Below are 22,734 nucleotides of genomic sequence, written 5' to 3' on the forward strand. Positions count from 1 at the left end.
ATTAGTGCTCTTAGGGGATTCCAGGTTCTGGCCGTACCCAAGATTCCCTTAAGTGAGTCGCTGAATTGTTCCCAATTTTGCTTCGCGAGTTGCGCTGCATACTCTTCACCTTTCGCCGTAACTTCTGGTATCTTTAGTTTTAGTTTCCTGTTGAGTTTTTGCTTCCGCCATCTTTTGGTGAGACTGCGTCTGGCTTCCCACAGTCTCAGAAGGTGCCCGTCTACTTCGGGTGTTGTTTTTGTTCGCCTTACACTTTGTGTGCATTTGTCTCGCGTTTCTGTCAACATGCCGCTCCACTCTTCCATTGATTGGATGCCGCCTTCAGATTTTTTGCAAGCCCCGCGAATCGCGTTCCAGTCCGTGAGTTTTGCTTGTCCGATCCGGCGTCTTACTTTGTCCAATGCTATTCGCGTCCGGATGTTAAAGCGATCGCTGCCTAGGTTTTCCATCATGTTTTCCCACTATGACTCCCTGCTCCTCCTAACAAATGTGAGGTCCAGGAAAGTGTCCGTGCTCACATTATTACCGATTCTCGTGTGGTCGCGGGATCTGTGATTAGACTGCAGCCAAAATATTTGGCTGCCTCCGCTAATGTTTTTCCCTTGATATCTTGTTTCCGGTATCCGCAACCCGTGTCCATGGCGTTGAAATCTCCTACGATAATGAGGGCATTTTCTTTGGCCATTGCGCGCTCCGTGGAAGAGTTCGAAGAATTTGGCTTTTCTTTGTCTTGGCGGCCTGTACACGTTCAGTACGAATGTGCTCCCTCCCTTTCGCTTTTTCGGAATGATTTCGACAAGCGCGTGCTCGATGTCTGTGTCGGCGATGGTATCGTGCCTGATGGCGGTGATGGCTTTGCTGACTAGAACGGCTACTTTACCTCCGTTTTGGCTCTCGCAGACATCGTACCCCTGTAAAGTGGGCTTGTTACTGTCTCTTGGAGCGCAATCACATCGGGGGGTGTAAGCTGTGTGTTTATATATTGTTTCATGAGGCCCTGCTTTTTGCGGTAGCCTCTGCAGTTCCATTGCCAAATTTCTAAGTATTCTTGTTCTTGCTGACGCGCCTTGGTCATGTTTACGTGTTACCGCTGTTGCCTCGTTCGACAGTGGACGCCATTAACGCTGGACGGTTGTACACTCTTTCCCTAATGTTTGTCTTTGTTTTCGAAAAGCCCTTTTGATTTCTGAGATCGGCCCCTGAAATTGTGCTTGCATCTGTTGCATTTGAGATTGGATTTGCCGCATCATATCCTGCATCATCTGTTGCATTCGTGTTTCAAGTTCTGCATTGTTGGATGGTTGTGGTTGTTGTTTTGAAATAGCTCTAGTGATTTCGAGCTCCCGCTGTTTTGCCTTCAGTGTTTTTGTTAGTTGCTCGACCTTTTGTCGAGCTCATTTTGTTTGAGTAGAGCGAGTTCATCTCGCGTCTGAGCGCATCGCTGCTCGCGTCTTTAGCTTCTTTGCCATGAATATTTTTGTTGTTTGTATTGTTTGTGTTACTACTGTTTTTTTACCGAGTGCGGATCAATGGTAGATGCCCAGCTTACCTTGTTGCCGCCTTTCTGGGAAAGTTTTTTCTTCTTTTCTTCTTTGTTCCCCTCCTGTGAACCGACCGGCGACCAAGGCGGGAAGGAATTGGACCTTGATCGGCTCCTCGAAGTCTCTCCCTCTGAGATAAACCATCGCTTGCGGGGTCGCCCCCGTTGGCCACTGCGCCCTATTTCTCCGCTGTACTTTGGCCTTGCTTTTTTCAATCTCTCCGGGCAGCGTCCGAGCACTCTTTGGATTCGGTGCGATGTGCCTCACCGCATATTAGGCACTTGAGCTCGCACACATGGTCTTTGGTCGGATTTGCATCTGCGCATAGTCCGCACACAATAATGTCCGGTGTGGGACACACGTCGGAGCGAATTCCTTGCAGGAAACAGACGTAGCACACCTGCCTCGTGGGGCGGTACTGGTAGTATGGTAGTTCACTTCCGTAGTAGATATATTATGAATTTCGGCAAGATCGGCCTGCCGAACGTGATCACCGCTGTCTTGGATTTTCCAAGCATCCTTGACTGGAGATTAGTCACTCCTTGAGTTGTGACTCGTAGGTGTGCTTTGAGCTCTTCGGGAGACGTACCTGGGTCAACGCCGTGTATTACGCCGCGAAGGACATCCTCAGGAGCTACCACGTAAGCGTTTACCTCGTACGCCTTTCCGGCGAATTTCAGACGGATAATGCGCCGCACCAGATTAGCCGTTTCTTCATGCGGAGTGCTAACGATAATGATGTTAGATCCTTTACGAATCCTTACAAGTATGTACTTGTCCTTGCATTGTTGGCCTCACGCCGTGACAACGGCGCACGCTACTTGGTGCGTAGTGAGTGATTTCATCATGAGTCCTTTCTTGGCTCGAAACATTATTTTGATGTCGTTTTTGGGGAGTGGCGGCAGTCTTCGCCTAGGCCTCCTCTGCTCCCCCTGTCCAGTCTTGTTGCACCCGGTCGCATTACCCAGTGATATTCCATCGTGAGGTTGGGCGTCCGGGCCGGTTTCCGTCCCTTTCCGTTGTCCTCGTCTTTGAAGTTTTTTCTGGCGCTTGGATTGAACAAGCTCCCAAATGGCATCGTTTTTGTACCCGACTGGCTCCGACGAGGAATCTGACGGGATTCCGTCTTCACTTCCTGACTCAGTGTCTCTAAAGTCGTCTTCATCCAACCCTTGGAATTCGTCAAGGGGGACATTTGGTGGTGGTTGTAGCGACACACCTGAGGCTTGGGTGGGCCCCGCCATATGGTCTCTGTTTGAAGAGGCGTCGGTGCTAGGCGCTACCGTCGTCGATAGGCCTAGCCTCCCATGCTCTCCCGATGTCGAGCTAAGCGTCCCGTCAGGGTTAGCGGGCTGGCGCTCGCTTTACAACTTTCAAGTCCGGTAAAGATCCGAAAAATAGTCCTACCGCTTGAACTATGGCATCCAGGGGATCCAGCTCTTAATGTTGTGCAGTTCCGAATAACATCCGGTGGCGAGAAAGCGTTGCTACGGTGAAATCAGTCAAAATTTGCGGAGCCGAAGTGACGCGCGTCCGCTTACTTCAACCGCCATGAAAGCAACCTGAGCGTGCGAAGCGCGATACTACCGTGTGGTCTTTCATTTTAAGGGCAAAGCCTTTACGCTCTCATCGTCGTCAGCAGGGGCTGTCGGCAGAGGCTGTCGGCAAAGGGTGTCTCGCTTTCGAGAACTTTAGCGTTCTAATTAATAAGCCTTGTCTCCCCCGGGTATAAAGCCTCCATCCCTTGGATCCCCAGCCAAGCGCTTTACCAACTGCGCCACGCCCCGGATCGTGAAACGTTCTCGATAATTCCCCTCGTCTACTGTGAGGATAGCGGGATTCCGCGAGTGAGAGATACTGGGCCTTCCCTTCCCTGTAAACGAATCATAGAATGCAGGCGAACTTTTATTCGTTCAATGAAATGCTGGTGTGTTTGACAAGGGGCACGAGATGTACCGTCACGACAGGTCATGACGTCACCAGACGACTCATGCATATACGAAGCTCACCCCGCCGGGCGTCCGTTGTGTTGTTGTTGTGGCTGTAGGAAGACTTGTTGTTGCGGCTGTAGGAAGAAGGAAAAGAAAATGCACGGGCGTGCTCCTGGCTCTGTAGCTGAGCCACCTCCGCTCTTGTGGCTGTGGGAAGAAGGAAAAGAAAATACTCGGGACTACTCCTGGCTATGTAACTGAGCCACCTGCGCTGCCTCGTGTGGACAGAGAAAGTAGAGAAGAAAGAAAAAGAAGACGGAGAGAAAGACGCACGCCGCCGCAGCCATCGTCTACCACCTAAGTGGTGGCGGGTGCAATGACGGCCTACAACAGATAAAAATTCGGGGGCATTGACTACCGTCCCAGCCCCGTAGGGCCAGGAACAGCCACCCTTCAGCCCACCACCTCCGCTGCCTCGTGCGGACAGAAGATCCTCGGAGGTGGGCAGGAGAGAAAGTGGAGATGAAAGAAAAAGAAGAGGGAGAGAAAACCGTGCGCCGCAATAGCCGTCGTCCACCACCTAAGAGGTGGGGGGTACAACGACGGCCTACACCAGACAAAAAAATCGGTGGCTGGCTAGCCCCCGCCGCAAGCGATGTTGACCGACCAGGCCCAGCCCCGTAGGGCCAGGAACAGCCACCTCCTCCACACTGGAGAAATTCGAAAGCATCCGATCTATACTCCGTTTCATACATCAAGTGCAACACTACCAAAGCTACAGCTCTTTTTGCGCTCCCCGCATCCGCGATGAAAAATAGTGCCTGCTTTTGAGGAGAGAAAATAATAGTTGCTTTGTCTGCAAGCTTAATACATTTTACATTTGCCATCAACTTCATAAAAAGCACCTTTTTTAGGTTTAAAGGGTCGGATTGGGTGAATTTGTATGTTTTTTTATGTCGTTTTTGTTCGTGCCGCGTTTTCGCTGCCTCGCAACCTTGCCAGCTGTGCCACTAGATGGCGCTGGCTGTGCCCTCCGCGCTGCGCATCTCTTTTTGAGAAAATGGTTCGTTGGTGTGCATTTTTTCTATAAGATCCGCTCTGCGAAGATGTCTAGGCATGCGAAGCAAGTTATTGCAAACGTGTATGCTCCGAATAGAGCCCGTTTCCGCAGGAACCACTCGGCTACAGAACGAGCGCGTAGTGATACACCTCCTGTTTTTTTCTTACGGACTACTTGCGTACCTTTCACTGCGTTTCACCTGATGTATGAAACGGAGTATAAATGTCTGTACGGCGCCTTTCATTTGCCGCTTTCTCTAACGACGCACCACACAGCAAACAGAAGCAGACCCAGATGTCTAGGAGGCGTTAGTACAGCAGGCATCAGCGGCGTTTGAAATTAAATTACAGGATACAAAAGGCGCAGTATCCGCCACAATTCTCCCCGGACACATGTACCGCGCCGTAAAGGAAGAGATGAAGGTGGGAGTGAAAGAAGAGCGGGAGATAGAGGTGCCGTAGCTGCGTGCTACGATGCAATGCTCTATAGTGGCTTAAAGAATGATTGGTTCACAGGAAAGGCAAGCCGCAATATCCGTCACACTTGTTTCTGTGGACATGTACCTAACCGCGCCGTAAGGGAAGGGAAGAAGGCGAGAGTGAAAGCAGAAAGGGAGAAGGGGGTGCCGCAGTGAAAGGCTCCGGAGTAATTTCGACCACCGGAGGAACTTTAACATCGCACAGCAAATGGACGCCTCTTTGTTTCGCCTCCAGCGAAACGCAGCCGCCGCGGTCGGGATCATACAGGGTACTCCAACACACTAGTCGGGCGTCTTATCACTGCACCAGCGCGGCGGGGCATAATGGCTTTTGCCTCATCGCACTTTAGTGGTCCAAAATGCCCTCTGGAATTTTTTTCTGTACAGTGGAAAGTCAGACAGGCTTGGATAAATGCTAAGAAATATTTGACATGTACCAAATACACTCATTGTTGTTGTTGTTGTGGCTGTAGGAAGAAGGAAAATAAAATGCACGGGCTTGCTACTGGCTCTGTAGCTAAGCCACCTCCGCTTCCTCGTGCGGACAGAAGAGATAAAGTAGAGAAGAAAAAAAAGGGAGAAAGACGCGCGCCGCAAAAGCCGTCGTTCACCACCTAAGCGGTGGCGGGTGCAATGACGGCCTACAACAGATAAAAATTCGGTGGCTGGCTAGCCCCCGCCGCAAGCGGCGTTTACCTACTGTCCCAGCCCCGTAGCGCCAGGAACAGCCACCCTTTACCACCTCCCGCCCTGCACTCATAGTTGTTGTTGCCGCTGTAGGAAGAAGGAAAAGAAAATGCACGCGCTTGCTACTAGCTTTGTAGCTGAGCAATCGGATTGATTGATTTATAGGAAGGGAAAGGCGCGGTAACTGTCTCACTTGTTTTCTGTGGACGCCTCAACCGAGCCGTAAGGTAAGGAAGGAAGGTAGGAGGGAAAGTGGACAGAGAGGAAGAGGAGCCGCATTGGAGGGCTACTGAGTAATTTCGACCACCTGGGGATCTTTAACGTGCGCTGACATCGCACAGCACACGGACGCCTCTTCGTTTCGCCTCCATCGAAACGCAGCCGCCGAGGTCGGGTTCGAGCCCGGGTACTCCGGCACAGTAGTCGGGCGTCTTACCACTGCACCACCCCGGCGGGGCGCTGAGTACCCGGGTTCGAACCCGACCTCGGCGGCTGCGTTTCGATGGAGGCGAAACGAGGAGGCGTCCGTGTGATGTGCGATGTCAGCACACGTTAAAGATCCCCAGGTGGTCGATATTACTCAGTAGCCCTCCAATACGGCTCCTATTCCCCTCTCTTCTACTTTCACTTCCACCTTCCTCAATTTCCTTACGGCGCGGTTGAGGTGTCCACAAAAACAAGTGAGACAGTTACCGTGCCTTTGCCTTCCTATTGATCAATCACAGAAACAAGTGTTAGAGATACTGTGCATTTGCCTTCATTTGAACCAATTACTATTATTATTATTATTGTTATTATTTCCAGTGTGGGTCATCACACGCCAACACGCTAAGCCGGATTGAGACGCCTTTCATTAAAGAGCTCGTTCTCTACAGAGAAGTCGTAGCATAGAGATCTGATAAGCTGCTTGCATGCCGCCGCATTTCATAATATCGTGTTACGGACGAGCAACGAAGAAGAAGCGGGCAGTGGCGAGGGCAGGAGCGCTCGTGCTAGGCCCGCTGACATATTCATTAAACATCATCTCAAAGTCATCCAACATCTTCTCCCTGTTCTCTGTTCTCCTGTTTTCATCGGCTTGCCGCCACGTAACAATAGAATGATTCACATCAACTGCATGCTTTTAAATTTTTATTAACGGTACAGATGATTTCGTGCGAAATGCATTCAACCTAGTGATGTATGCGTGGCGAGGTTATGCGTGGCGAGGTTATGCGTGCAATAGGATGGGCGGCATATTACATGCAGTTGAAGGGTGAAATTCCTTCTGCCTACAGTTCACGCGATGAAATTCATGAAAGTCAAAAATGGCCAAGCCACAGCCGAGTTTTTGCACACTGGGGTACGGTATTTGACGCAATTTACCGAGGTCAGTTAGCCTGGAGGTGCCCTAAGCAGAGACCGATGTAGTGCGTTGCCCCGTCGAGGTGCCTTGAAGCTTCAAACACACGGCATCGGCTCAATCATCACGATCCGCCTTTCCTCGTACACGAAGATGGCACGCGCGGCTAGCGTGGGTGCTCTGAATCCGTAGTGTCGGAAAGTGCGCCAAATATCTGCTCTAACAGATGCCTCTTGTGAGGGACCAGACCTGAGTCAATCACAATTGTGCGATCATAATATACATGTTGTCGAAGAGCACTATGTGTCGGTTATAGAAAAAAAAGCGAGCGAAATTTTCAGATGTGTGGTCGCCCTCGATAAATTCGGTTCGTTTCTTTTGCATCCAAAAGCCCGTTTCTGAGTACGCGTGCCTTGAAACGAAGCGCTGCCACACGCAATCAGTCGATGAACAGCGTAATCGACGTAACATAGGTGAGAGCAGTTTGTTGCGGCTTCCCAACATTGCACCGTGCCACTGTGGTTATATCACCATCCACAGTGAATGTAGTCCGACCAGCTGGCGGGTTTTGGTGGCCGCCACCATGTGACCACGGTGACATTTGTTATCAAAGTGACTTTCTGGCAGCAAGCGGGCTGTCTGAGAAAGGTATACATTGGAGGCCAACTCATGACGCTCCTGCCGCCTCCGTGGGTGACGACGAATTTTCGGCTTGGCGGGAAGCTCACGCTACGGCGATATACTGCTTACAAGGAGGAGTCGATGTTAAGCCAGAGGTATCACGCGTGGAAATAAGGAAATGGCGATGAATAGAATGAAATCCTATCGAAATGCGTGCGTTCAACGAGACAGTGGAACTTATACACTGGCTTCTATGACCACAGATGCGACCAAAACGATGTGCAGTACGTAGCGCTGCGTCATTAACAGCGGCTGTGGTGGCGACGAAGGAGCAGCAACTAAAAGTTACAGCCGGTTCATCGCCTGAACAAGATGTCTTATGTTTGTCCCATGCCTACCGTCCTGTTTGGTTGCACCCACTATATTAACCCTGCCTACCAGGAATATGATGGAACTCAATATCGCAAGTGCGACAAGGGCCAATATCCCGCTATCTTAGAGGAGCCAAAACAAACCCACTATATGCCCGAAGCTGGCCCTTAACGCCACACCTCCCGGCTCGTAATGCGAACAAGCTTTCATTGTTTAATGTTCTTACCGGTAAGCTTGCATCTATTACCCTTTAGCAGATAATTTCCTACTGAATAGCTTTTAATATGATTTTAAAATACGGTACACAGTGGTAGTCATTAGTGAACTCCCCTTCTGCCTCGATAATAAATTCTTTTTCGGTCCCAGTAAAGCTTGTCAAAAGTGGTGGAGCATGGCTTGAACCTATTTACATGAGTGAACGCTCCGTTAAGGACTGATTTGCATGTACAGCAAGGTTTTATACGATTTTGAGGATTCGAACTAGAGGGACGCCCAAGCTTCACCTTAAAAGTAGACGTGATTGCGTCTTTGATCATAAACCTGTTTCAAACTTGACTCGGAGATGGATGGTAAAAGGGAAGCAAAATGGTGACACCACCCTGTTTCAAACTTGACTCGGAGATGGATGGTAAAAGGGAAGCAAAATGATGACACCACCTTGTTTCAAGCTTGACTCGGAGATGGATGGTAGAAGGGAAGCAAAATGATGACACCACCCTGTTTCAAACTTGACTCGGAGATGGATGGTAAAAGGGAAGCAAAATGGTGACGCCACCCTGGATGCTGCACAAAGATCGGTTGCGCGACAGTTTTTATAAGTAATCACGGGCGTATTTCTTTCAACACGTTTATCTCGATTCTTGCTTGAGGTGATGACAATGGCGACAGTGAGACGTTTTGACCAAAGGTTCTGTATACTATACCGCGTCAAAATAACCAGCATGGTGGGCATCTACCATCCTTTATTTACGTATTCAAGACATTGGACTTTTAGACAAACTTAAAGTTCACCTTGAATGTTACCCTTCGGCATTTTTCACGCTGTGAACTCTATAAGCACATTTATCGGACTATGTATTTCATCATTTCATTTTGGTGTAATTACTCAGTGACATCCAGCCAAGCGCAGCCATACGACTACAAAGGAAAGCCATACATCTCTATCAGAAACTTCGTAGTTAAAGAAAAAATTCGTCCTGATCCGGGAATCGAACCCGGAACCACCGGGCACTTTCCGGTGCAATCGCTCCACCGACTGAGCTAAACAGGACTGTTAGCAGATCAGATGGTAGGGCGAGAGCGAATTGACCTATAACTCGAAGTGGGAATGGTGTTGATCAAATATTTAGGGGAATCCCCCAAGGTGGAGCAGATTTCTAATAAGGGAGTAGTTACTCATTGTCATCCACCCAAGCGCAGCCATATGGTTGCAAAGGAAAGCTATACAGATTTGTCAGAAACTTCCTAGTTAAGTTTTTTTTAGGGAGTGATTACTTCCTCATTATAAATCTACTCCACCTGGGGGTTCCCCCTAAATATTTCTTCAACACCATTCCCATTTCGAGTTACAGATCAATTCGCTCTCGCCCTACTGTCTGATCTGCTGGCAGTCCTGGTTAGCTCAGTCGGTAGAGCTACTGCCCCACGAAAGGCGGTGGTGCCGGGTTCGATTCCCGGATCAGGAGAAACTTTTCTTTAACTACGAAGTTTCTGAGAAAGCTGTATAGGTTTCCTTTGTAGCCGTATGGCAGCGCTTGGCTATCATTTGATTTTATACCATTACTCCATTTGACCATCATTTCATTTTATACCATTAGTCCACGATGCACCTTAGAACTCATTTAATGGCCGCACTTTATCTTCCCCTCCATTTCGTTTAATCTCCTCATGATTCCTTCTCAATCTTTTCCTCCCCAATTCCCCTTCCTACACAGAGTAGCATGTCAGCGAAATTTAAACACCTGCTAAAATCTCTGTTCTACATTAAAGGGTCTCTCTCTTTTTCTCTCATTACAGAAGCGACGCTCCTATCACAAAACCACTCTTTGTAGGACTGCACTTTTAAAAGAACACAATCTCGCGTCTTTGACATAAATAAGGAGGAGCAAGGGCAAATATGGGTACAGCAGGGATTAGTCCAGCCTAATAAAAGTACGATGAGTATAAAGGCGTGGGAGTTGTCTGAGGTCACTTCTTGTTTCTTAGGAAGAAGGCGAAATAGCAATATAAAAAAATGCTATCTAAACATTTCAGGTAGTGACTGTTTTTAACACACTGAAGTGAAAAGAAAACCACCAAAGAAGACAAACCACCAAAACCACCAAAGAAGAGCATCTGCGTTCATCCTTTAGCGTACATGTGTGCAATTCTGCGTATTTTTGTCTCTTAGCACGACTATGAAACAGGCCATTCATTCAAGGGCCTGCATTCTATAATCTTTCGCAATCCTACATTTTTCCTTATTTGCGTCCATCAGTGCGGGACACGATACAAAACTGGCGGCAGACACTGTTTGACCGAACGCACGATGCAGCGCCTAACAATAACAGAGGGAGCAAACAATGAATATATTACTCTTTACAAGGTACAAATACTGTCACGACACACATATTATTTTTTTGCACAACCGTCCCATATAACAAAAAATGAACCGCCATATTTTCTTGTGTTTGATGGCGCTCACAGGTTCACGTTTTTATTTCTGTTAGGCGAAATAGTCTCGGCCCTTATTTATTGTGACAACGTGACAAAGTGCCATTTCTTGTCTCGTGCTGGTTTAGCACGGCTTTTCTAGTATGAACAACCAACTATACCACTAGAAACATAGTTCAAGTAATTTACAGCAAGTAGCTAGTCGTCAAATGCATTAATAAATAAATAAATCTTGACTAATGCCGATTCTGTTCAAGGTGAAGCAATTTTATGTCATCCGTTCAGGCATGCTTGCCTGCTTGGCAGCGAACCATCTAAGGAAATTCAACAGTGACCTATGCGAGTGACAGTAGGATCTTGGTAGCTGTTCTTCCTCTCCAAGGGATTCTTTTTTGCCGCATTCAAATTTGTGCTTAGGCTTTTTGCTCTGAACAGTGAACTTGTGCACTTAAAACCACAAATGCATTTGTGCAGGCCACAACACGTCAGGGTGTACAACTGCACAAGCAGCAACTTCGATCCTCGCACATGGGGTGAACTGTTTAGTGAAATGCAGAGGGCCACCAAAAAGCACCCGCTGCCCAATCCAATGTCTTACCCCCATTTTCGGATGACCGACTGCGTGCTGTACCACAACCTGCTGCTGTTATTCCTGCGGTACCTGCCTGCGCGCACAGCGGACATTGTCTTGAAGCTTAGAGGCCGACAACCAAGGTTGGTTCTGTACTTCCTTAACCGATTGCGAAAAGCGTTTCGAAGCACAAAGCGGTACATTGACGCATGGGCTGCCATTTAATTATGAAGTTTGTGTTTTTCCAGTGTTGCTCTAATTAGGCTTTTAGGTTTGAAGTTTAGAATGGAGAGCGATTAATGAGAGCATGCGTCAACACTCTGCTTTATTTTTTATGAGGGCATGGAAGGTATTTCTGTTTAGTCATATGAAGGGAAAAAAAGTTCCAACCAATAGTCCCTAATACATTATCACCCTGTCATCTCAATCTCGCCTGTGAGCTAGAAATATTGGAGTATATTAAAAAGAGGGAAACAGAGAAACCGTGCGTCTCATTATGGTTCGAAGCACCACGGCGGCTGAGCAGTTGAGGTGGCTTTGATCCCAGCCGTTGCGACCTCATTTTGTTCGAGGGAAAACTGGACGCTCCCGTGTACTGTGCGATGTCAGTGCACGTAAAACAATCCCAAATGATTTATATTGTCCGGAACCCTCCACTACTGCGCTTTAGGATGTTAAACACCATAATATAAAATAAACCAAACAAAAACCTACCATAAATGGTCTAACGCAACAAAAAATCAAATGGACAAGCGCGACTTCTTCAGAACACAACAGTACGTATACGTCTGCACGCTTGGCAACAGAAGAGGCAAAATAGCGAAAATTAATGACCACTGGACATGTGATTTCAACTGACTGGTGTATATTCACAATGATTAGAAAGTATTGGACTATAGATGCAATTGAATGATTTTTAGATGAGGTGGTCTTGAGGGGTCGGAAGATTTAACCCGCAACCGCCTCCAGGGGCCCTGAATCTAGAATGGGATCGTGCCGAAGGTCGGAGATAGGGAAACAAGTGGTGCATGCAATATCCCGTTATTTACTGCTCTTCAAAGGGGATTGGTGAAGGTGAGCGGCTCATCGCGTACGTCAGGCGGTCTCATTCGCCAGGGACCCTGCCATCACCCAGGACGTGATGAACTTGATGGCAGGCTGGCACTGTGTGACGCAGGAGCCCGAGCCAGAAGCTTTCATCCGGTAACTTTTAGGTTCCACTCGGCTTCATCACGGGAGTCTCCACGCGGGCGTCGTCGCCGATGTACTATAACCCGGAGATTAACGTCTTACCTCCGCCTTTTCTTGAGTTCGAATATCCCACGGGACCAGTAAGGAATTCCTCCTTCGTCTTGGTCCACCCAGCGCCTTCTCTCCCGCCAGTTACAATGGTGCCCGTAGCTGCTGTCCCCGCGGAAGTCGCCGGTGCACCTGCGGAAGTCGCGCTTTTTCCTCAAGCGGCTAGCTCATCAAAGTTGGTTTGCCGCTGCCCCTTTCCTGGGAAGCGGCCCCACTTGGGAAGCCGCATCCCTTTGTTGACGGCCGCCGGCTCTTCGTGGACTAAGGAGAGCGTAGAGCGGGCTTGCCGGCCTGTAGCGACGCGCACCTTTATCCCCCGACAACTGCTGAGGCCGCAGCGAGCTGGTTAATGAGCGGACCTTTGAACCGGGCACTTCACGTCGGCTCGAAGGTCTCGACCAAGGGAACCAAAGGTGGTGGGCAGAAGTAAAAGATACAGCCCGTTTCCCGTCAACCACCATCGGGTCGTCACATTCGAAATGAATTATTATTGCGAAAGCAATACTACTCTAGGTTTCGAGCCTTCAGCGTAGCGTGGCCGGTAGCCACGTCTTACCCACGTGACGCTGTGACGTCACATCCCGCGTGACACAAGGGTGAGAGCTAGGCTAATAACTCAAGCGGTCGGCCGGAGCTGCCAACTTGGGTCTCTCGTTTCTCACGGGACGGTTATGTCCGAATCAGCCTGCTAGGACCCTGGCATTCACGTTACCCCTATAGGCCACTAAGGCAGGTTCATACGGCTTGGTTAAAGCGGGGCTTTATATGTGCGCTGAGGAAGAAGAAAAAGAGGAGAAGAACGCTCGGTCACCCCTAAACCCTGCAAAGGGTTAGGAAAAGCGAACGAGAGGCTGCTGCTGCGCCTCTTCACTAACACAATGCTGGTCCCGGCAATACTTAAACATTTTGACTCACAATACACTGGACAGTGTCAGTACTGTGGGGAGGTGACTGACATCTACAACATGGTACGGGCCTGCCAACAAAACCCATCCCTTCCCCCATCCCTAACCCTTCCCGGGAGGACTGGGAGGCAACCCTGCTCGGCTGCTGCGACCTACAGGCCCAAAAGGCCTTAACGCGGCGTGCGCGGGCGGCGGCAACCGCCAATGGGGTCCCTGACTAGGGTCTCCACCCAGTATTATAAGGTCGAAGCCCTTAAGGCTCCGCGTCAAACCTCTTAATATGACATAAACGATTTCCCGACCACCACCACCACCACCCGCAGCTAATGCTTTCGCTCAATACATGGTTCAGCAACGTTAAACCCTTGTAATTTTTTATCGTCATTTGCGTGAATGACATCAGTTCGTCACTTCAGCATCAATCGCACATACCACTCGCAATTTTTTTCTCGACACACTCAACACACCGGCAAAGGGGAAAACAGCATAGTTTCAAATTTTTCTTCCTTGTCTCACTTCTTTCAAAGCAATATGCGGATCTTACTGTCCGATCAGTTATAATGCGGCATTGGGGCGGTATGCTAAGGACACAGATGACGAACAGGGAGGTGGTGTACTACAGTGTCATGCGCCGTTATCTTTAAAAACCACTTTCTAAATTTGAGGTGTTGCTATGACTTGACATTTTAGCCCATAGGCTGCAGTAAAAGGCAAGTGTGCACTTGATATTTCGCTTTTCCTTCTTTGCAGGTTCGTAGCACTTTACAAGAAGGTTCGCAAAGGCGTCGAGACAGTGCAGTTCTTTACGACGAACAGCTGGCTTTTCCGGTCAAGCAATGTTGCTGGACTGATGCAGGACCTTTCTGCAAAAGATAACCAGGTGCACTTATACCTCCATAGAATAGCAGGAATAAAGGCGGACAGCAAAGATAACTATAATCACAACTGGCCTAATGACGGATAATACCCAGCGATTTAACTACTGTTCATAGCGATAACCTCCAGCGGTTACGTTATTCGGCAGTTCGCACTGCGCAGTGGCTTATAGTTGACTTCTTCATGCTCAGATGCATGCTTTCAGAAAAAATAGAAACAGTGGCGCACGAATTAGCATACTAGATTCCACCTTCGGCGACAGCATGAAGCTTGAAGTTAAATTCAGGTATGGCTGCGCGCTCAGGTTTCATGGCTCGGTTACCATTCTGAAGTGGGTGGCCCAAAAGTAATTCAGAAACCCGCATAACGGTATTTCCGATATCCCACCATGTATATGTAATTATTGTTTAGTACTAATTTGCTCGCGTCAGATGTGGACCAAAATTTAGACGTTAAGGGAATGTAGTCGGTACGAAATTATTAAAACAAAAAATACACAGAACAAAATACTAACAATCACCAAACGGACATTGATCATTAAGTTAGTGGTCCATGCTTTTGGAAATCAAGAATTCGGTAATAATAAATAAATATACCTCTGAACGCTCGCCGTCCACGTTTCAGTTTAAGGATAACGGAGACGTGTGTTCTGAATACATAGAAGGAAGTGATGAAAAAAGGCATGAACTGACAGTTGACAAGCAGGCTTGTTAACAAGTCGCACTCCGAAAATTCGCCCGCCTTAGGAACGTGACAAAAAAAAAATGGAGGGGAAAGGCATCTAAAACGTACATTCTCAAGCATACGTTCAACCAGCGCACATTTTTTCGCGTTTGCGATTAGTGCTTCTATATGTACTTGCGTTGAAATGAAAGGACTCCGCCAACACTGTTAGGCGGCGCGTTCGGATGGCTGTCAGCTCCTGGTGATGTTCTGGGTCACATAAAGGTAAAACTTGCGACGCCACTCACACCATAAATCAACCATTGACAGCCTCTGGGTAAAATAAGCAATACAGAAATTTTACCACTTAAAAGGCGCATGGTTCAAATAATTGACAGCAGCAAAGCAGTACTCAAGTGATCAATTTGTTCAAACGGTGTTGCACACTTCAAGCCCAAGTATGATCGGTTTACCATAGTGACACTCTCAATCATCTCTAAGGTTAAACATATTGCGGGTACACATCACTCTGAATCCTACCGCTAATTTACATAAATTACCCTCAACAAAAGTTTGTCACTTCGTGATTCACTGATCACGTTTCTGGTTGCTTATTTGCAAAATTCATCATCATCATCATCAACTGAGTGATGTGCCCTTCATTAAAAAGCACTCTCTAAAAGGATTAAAATGGCTCAGGTGCTGCAGCAGCCGTGGCTATGGAACCTCAGAAAGGTTTTTGAAGCCTGTCGCCCCACGCTCCTCTGAGCCACTTTCGATTAAGTTTTCCCCTTTACTTCCACTGTTCTCTGCATTAGGAATAAGGTATCAATTGTTTAATTTTGTAGGTTTCTAATAACATGGGCGGACCTCTGAACGAAACGTCGGTATATATATATATATATATATATTGTTGTAGAAGACCTTGCACAGGGCGATACGTCGTCAACAGTCAATAAAATGTTCTGCGATCAGTCGTGAGACATGTCAGCACACGTACGAGCGTCGAAGCGAGCTTTGTTGTCGTTTTCTTTCCTGCCCGTCACGCGCGTTGAACATGCTTGTCGTCGTTCTCTTCAGCAATAGGCGTTGAACGTATCACCCAATACCTGTTTTACAATAGATATATATATATATATATATATATATATATATATATATATATATATATATATATATATATATATATGTATTGTCACGTAGTGGTGACAACACCGTTAGCGACAAATGAGGGTGCTTTAAATTCACTTGAATAAACTATTTGAGCTGGTTTGCGCCCGCAAATGAACTAAATAATCGGCAGCGGCGATAGCAACAAGCGGGCTCGGCAGTCGCCGATCTACAAATGCCCACCGCACCCGCCAGCGCTCAAATTAAATGCGGTGAAGGGACAACTATGTAAAACCGGAGGCGGTGACTAGTATAACCTGGAACATTGTAGAAACATATGCAAGTAGCCGGAATCTAGATGCATCTTGCAGCGCTGGCGTAGCGGTAGAACATCCGCCTCGCATGCAAGAGGACCGGGGTTCAAATGCCGGTGCCGCGCAATTCTCCACCGGAGGAAAAAAAAAAGTCCGCGTGTCGATGGAATTGCATAAACAGGTTTGGGGTGCGACCTGATGCCGGTGAACACCTCCGGCAACGCACTCCCTCACCAGAACAGGAGTTGGCCACCCTGGTGCAGTAATTGGCCACAACCTCCTATGATAAGCTCCATAAAACCCCGGCCCTCAGTCACCAGCAGATGCGGAACAACTGACCACGGCGGTGGTCAGACCTGTGACGCAGCAGGGGGTGCTAAGAAAGCCTGGCTCCGCTGGACAGGCCGCCATTGGAAACTGACCCTAGCAACGTTTAATGCTAGAACCCTAGCTAGTGAAGCTAGTTTAGCAGTGCTGTTAGAGGAACAGGTATGAAATGGGATGTCATAGGGCTTAGTGAGGTTAGGAGGCCGAATGAGGCATATACTGTACTGAAGGATGGACATGTACTGTGTTATCGAGGCTTACCAGAGAGGCGACAACTAGGACTAGGTTTCCTTGTCAATAAGTATATAGCGGGTAATATAGATGAATTCTATAGTATTAATGAGAGGGTAGCAGTCATCGTAATTAGGCCTAATAAGCGGTATAAACTAAAGGTTGTACAGGCTTATGCACCTACATGTAGTTATGATGACCAGGCAGTTGAAAGCTTCTACGAAGTTGTAGAATCGGCAATGCGAAAAGTAAAGACGCAGATACTGTACTAATGAGCGACTTCAATGCCAAGGTAGGAAGAAAGCAGGCAGGAGACTAGGCAGTAGGTGACTATGGCATTAGTTCTAGGAATAGCAGGGGGGAGTTAGTAATTGAGTTTGCAGAGCGCAATAACGTATGAATCATGAATACCTTCTTCAGCAAACGGAAGAACCGGAAATGGACATGGAAAAGTCCTAACGGAGAGACTAAAAATGAAATCGACTTCATAATGTGTTCAGCCCCCGCCATTGTGCAGGATGTAGAGGTAATCGGGAAAGTGCAATGCAGTGACCACAGGATGGTGAGGTCCCGAATTAGCCTAAATCTGAAGAAGCCTGAATTAGCCTAAATCTGTTGCATTCCGCAACAGATTAGTAAGAAAGAAACCCATCAACGAATTAGCGGTGAGGGGGAGGGCAGAAGAGTTCAGAATCTCGCTACAGAATAGGTATTCAGCTATAACTGAGGATGGCGACATTACCCTAGAGGCAAGGAACAATAATTTCAGAGGTATCATTACTGAGTTCGCGGTAGAAGTAGGCGGTAGGATAGTTAGAGAGGATACCGGTAAGCTGTCTAAGGAGATGAAAGATTTGATTAAAAAACGCTAGAGTATGAAAGCTTCCAATCCAACAGACCAGATCGAATTGGCCGAGATATCAAAGCTAATCAATAAGCACAAGGTAGCCGATATAAGGAAGTATAACATGGAGAAAATTGAGCATGCTGTAAAGAACGGGGGAAGCCTTAAAGCGGTAAAGAAGAAATTGGGCATAGGCAAAAACCAGATGTATGCGATAAGGGACAAGGCGGGCAACGCCATCACTAATATGGAAAAGATAGTCAAAGTAGCCGAGGAGTTCTATACAGATCTCTACAGTAGCCAAAGTAGTCAGGACCGTAATGAGATTGGCGGTAGGGAAAAACAGTCAGACGTTCCACCAGTGACGAAGGACAAGGTCAAGAAAGCACTAGAAACTATGAAAAGGGAGAAATCGGCTGGAGAGGATCAGGTAACTACTGATTTGCTGAAGGATGGGGGGGATATCGTGCTAGAAAAACTGGCCACCCTGTATACGCAGTGCCTGGTGTCATCGACGGTACCGGAACCATGGAAGAATGCAAACATTATCCTCATTCAAAAGAAAGGGGACTCTAAGGACCTTAAAAATTACAGACCAATCAGCTTACTGCCTGTTACGTATATGGTATTTACTAAGGTAATCGCTATTAGAATCAGGACAACCTCAGACTGCAATCAAGCAAAGGATCAAGAAGCTTTTCGGAAACGGTACTCTACTATCGATCATATCCACACCATCAATCAGGTGATAGAAAAATGCTCGGAATATAACCAGCCCTTATACATAGCATTCATTGATTACGAAAAAGCATTTGACTCTGTTGAAACCTCGGCGGTGATGCAGGCATTGCGAAATCAGGGGGTAGACGAGCCGTACGTGAAAGTGCTGGAATATATATATAGTGGCTGCACAGCAACCATAGTTCTGCATAAGGAAAGTAACAAAATTCCCATAAAGAAAGGTGTTAGGCAAGGAGATACAATCTCCCCAGTATTATTCACAGCTTGCTTAGAGGAGGTATTCAGAGACTTGGAATGGGAGCAGTTAGGGATAAGGGTAGATGAAGAATACCTCAGTAATCTGCGATTTGCTGATGACATTGCCTTGCTAAGCAACTCGGGGGATGAACTGAAAATAATGATTGATGACCTAGACAGAAAAAGTAGAAAGGTAGGCTTGAAAATCAATATGCAGAAGACTAAGGTAATGTTCAACAGCCTCGGGAAGGAAGAGCAGTTTACATTAGGTAGCGAAATACTGGAAGTAGTAGGCGAATATGTCTACTTAGGACAGGTAGTAACCGCAGTTGCGGACCATGAAAAGGAAATAACAAGAATAATACGATTGGGAAGGAGTGCATTTGGCAAGCACTCGCAGATTATCACAAGCAGCTTACCGGTATCGCTCAAGAGGAAAGTATACAACAGTTGCATCTTGCCTGTACTCACTTATGGGGCTGAAACGTGGAGGCTAACCAAGAGAGTTCTACTTAAGTTGAGGACAACCCAGAGGGCTATGGAACGAAAAATGGTAGGGGTAACATTAAGAGATAGAAACCGTGCAGAGTTGGTCAGAGAAATAACTCAAGTTACCGACATTCCAGTGGAAATTAAGAAGAAATGGACATGGGCAGGACATATAGCGCGAAGAGAGGATAACCGATGGTCGCTGAGGGTAACAAATTGGATTCCAAGGGAAGGAAAGCGTAGCAGGGGGCGGCAGAAAGTTAGGTGGGCGGATGAGATTAAGAAGTTCACAGGGGTCAAGAGGATGCAGATAGCACAGAACAGGGTTAAGTGGAGAAATATGGGAGAGGCCTTCGCCCTGCAGTGGGTATAATCAGGCTGGTGATGATGAGATGCATCTTGACGCATCATGCGCGACATAGAAGTTGATAAAGCTGCGTCTAAGGACAACGAGTGCGAAAAAAAAAACACAGAATTATCCCGTCCGCTAGAATTACTGTTATAAGGCCGCATGCCGGCGGCTGTCGAAAAAGAACAAATAAATATTTGACTGCTTCGCGGCATCACTCCCTGCTTAAAAGGGCATCTGCTCGATGCTTACAAAAATAAACACAGAAAGGCAAACTAACATATGAGAAATTATATCAACTAGACTGTTTAGCACGCGTAATAAGGCTTCAGGTGCACAGCATGGACGATGCGCGCCACTGGGATGTAGTTATGACGCCGTGGATGACTTCGTAGGCAAGTTGTTCAATGCGCCGAATAACTTTGCATGGGCCAAAGTACCGCCGGATGAGCTTTTTACTCAGTCCGTGACAGCGTATCGGCACCCAACCCAAACTTGGTCTCCCGGCATGTACTGCGCATCGCGCCGTCGCAATTTGTATCATCGGGCTTTGGTTCGGTCTTTAATTCGCATCCTGGCGAGTCGTCGGGCTTAGTCCGCACGCTGGAGGTAGGCTGCGACGTCAAGATTATTTTCGTCGGTTTGACTTCTTTCTGGCATGCTCTCTCCTCTAAGCCTGTAAGGAGTTAGAATCCTGGTGTGGATGAAACCAGTAGCGGGTTATAGCTTTCTGTGAACACCAATAAAAAAAACTATAGACTCAATCTATGATGGAAACACCGCAGCTAGTTGTTTTTTGAGATGATCTCTAACTAAGGTTTGGCACTTGGTTTTCAAATATAGTAAATAAATTCTGGCTAATTAATCGGTAAAAATGACTCAACTTTGGTGGGCAATAAAAATGCCAGGACCAGGCGACTCTGAACAGCTTTAATTTGTCGTCACTGTACTAAATAACTCCGTATCACTTAAATGTAGCTGCGACACCTGAAATGCATGTGGCGAATTGCGTCAAGCATATCCGTTCACCCGTTCACGCTGATTGGCCCAAAGCACGTGTTTGTCGGTGGTAGGTTTGACGCGACGAAAGAAATCGTGTGTTGCGTGTGGATCATATACGGTGTGCGCACTGACAGACAGAGATCAGCGTGTACAGGTGTAGCCACGCTTTTGAAAGAGGAGAGTTCGTGTGAGCCATGGCATGTTGCTTTAGCCGCGCCCTCGCAGTAGTCAATAAGCACTGTGCCGCAATGAGCAGGCAGCAACTGCTGTACAGCAGTGTGGCGTAATACGCAGACCTTGTTACTCGTTTTGAAGGCCGTTGATGTCAATGACAGGCTGATCCTAAGCTTGTGGTGAGTTTGTATTTAGCCATTAATGCCCCCACACTGTATCTAGCTGCCGTAAAATAACAATGAAAAGAAAACAAAAACAAGCACGATATGCAGGCAGTGTAACAGCAGCTATTAAGGTATTTATTAGTAAGGCATCGGCGGGGTTGTGGTTTGCATTGTGGGTATTTGTATGCGTAGGGGGAAAAGGTAGTGCAAAGGAACCACCAGTGGAAATGGGGCATCGCACACTTAAGGTCTAAAATATTCGGTAAAAATACGATAAAAATCGAGCACGTTAGGTGGGCCCATGAGTACTCACTTTCGTTCCTAATATCATCCATTTTTGCAGATAAGATTATTAAAACATTACGAATTGGTAATGCGACAGGCCGAGTGTACATTGGCAATGCGGGGAAATAAGATCGGTAACTTCAGATTTGCAACGTAACTTATTCGAACATTGAAGACTTGTTGTGCTATACTGGCAACTGGATGTGTTTGCTACCGGCTGGGGTATCCACACTAGCGCTTTTTTTTCAGAAGGCCGAGGAAATTTCACCGTGCCATATTCCCCGGGCTCATTCGAAAACTTGTAGTGTGCGACGTGTACATTAGTGTGCGCGCCACTTTAAGTTGATAACATTAAAAGTCGAGATTGGTAATTGCAGCAATAGCCTCTGTTGCATCTAGAGATTCCTTGAGCTGAGGTATAGAAATTGAGACCACTGAGCATAGACAGCAGCGAGATTTATTCTGAGGGCGCCAAGGATTTGTCCAAAGATATCGGACATGACTATATGTGCCGGCCGGTGAAGCACCACCGTCGTTCTTCGATATGTAGACTGCCTCGATAGTGACACTGAGTCGATATGCAAGCGTAATTATTTTACATGCTGCCACTGATAACTAAGCATCAGTGGTTAAGTAGCTTAAAACTGATGTTCAGAACTTTATCAATGAGAAAAGTGAGGGCACGATTGTAATCGCACTGTAATAGCTATCCCAAAGGACTGTCAATAAAAGCATCGATTAATATAGAAATGAACAACAAACCCTCGTCTAATCAGTGCAATAATCAAATGCCTGAAATGTTCTCCGCAAAATGGTCTAAATAAGTGGGAAGAAGGCATTCTTGCACTGTATAGCCGTATTTATATGCAGGCCTTGTGTAACAAGGAATGCGCCGGTTTCGTGTCTATTTTACTTGCAGCTCTGCCTTCTGAGATTTCATGCACGCTAAATGAGTGTTTTGATCTATTAACGCAGGTATTTTACATCAACGTCGGAAAAATGGATTGGGTCTCATACGCTGACAACTACATGCAAGGTATTCGCAAGTACCTTCTCAAGGAGCCCCAAGATACAGAATTACCACAGACACGGAAGCAGTTAAGGCGGTATGAAGAGGCATGAACTTCGCCTGGTTTCATCTCACACAACTCGAAATAAAGAAGATGAAAGGACTTCAGGCCAGTAATGGACTAGATGAGCAAATATATCAAATATTTATGCAGTGCACTTCATAGTGCCGGCATTCACAAAAATATTTTTACTTTGTGAATAAAAAATCACAGGGTGAGCATGCCCTTATCGTCTAGCATATTCAGCCGGTACGCTACTGAGAATATGAAGGTGTCATTTGGCCCTTATATGCCCAAACTAAAAAAAAATGAAAAAGAAAAACAAACTATTTTCCTAAATGCAAAATTACGAAAGCCATGCCAGAATGAATAAAATTTTTTGCTTACTTTTAAAGAAAT

The 22,734-nt window shown here is 47.0% G+C and overlaps 1 protein-coding gene and 1 non-coding gene across 2 annotated transcripts in view; both read left to right on the plus strand.

Annotated features, from left to right (window-relative positions):
- The window catches only part of LOC146183686 (fatty acyl-CoA reductase 1-like), a 42,933-nt gene extending 20,546 nt beyond the window's left edge, over positions 1–22,387 (plus strand). The window contains exons 10-12 of the mRNA XM_084608399.1: positions 11,159–11,398; positions 14,210–14,339; positions 22,241–22,387. Coding sequence (XP_084464525.1) covers positions 11,159–11,398; positions 14,210–14,339; positions 22,241–22,387 — 517 coding nt within the window. The remainder of the gene's footprint in view (positions 1–11,158; positions 11,399–14,209; positions 14,340–22,240) is intronic.
- On the plus strand, positions 9,643–9,717 carry TRNAR-ACG (transfer RNA arginine (anticodon ACG)). Its single transcript has one exon. It is a non-coding gene; the product is annotated as a tRNA-Arg (tRNA).
- Positions 22,388–22,734: the final 347 nt, after the last annotated feature.

This window comes from Amblyomma maculatum, chromosome 7, assembly GCF_055883805.1.
Source record: "Amblyomma maculatum isolate TAMU_Amacu chromosome 7, ASM5588380v1, whole genome shotgun sequence".
Taxonomy (NCBI): Eukaryota; Metazoa; Arthropoda; class Arachnida; order Ixodida; family Ixodidae; genus Amblyomma; species Amblyomma maculatum.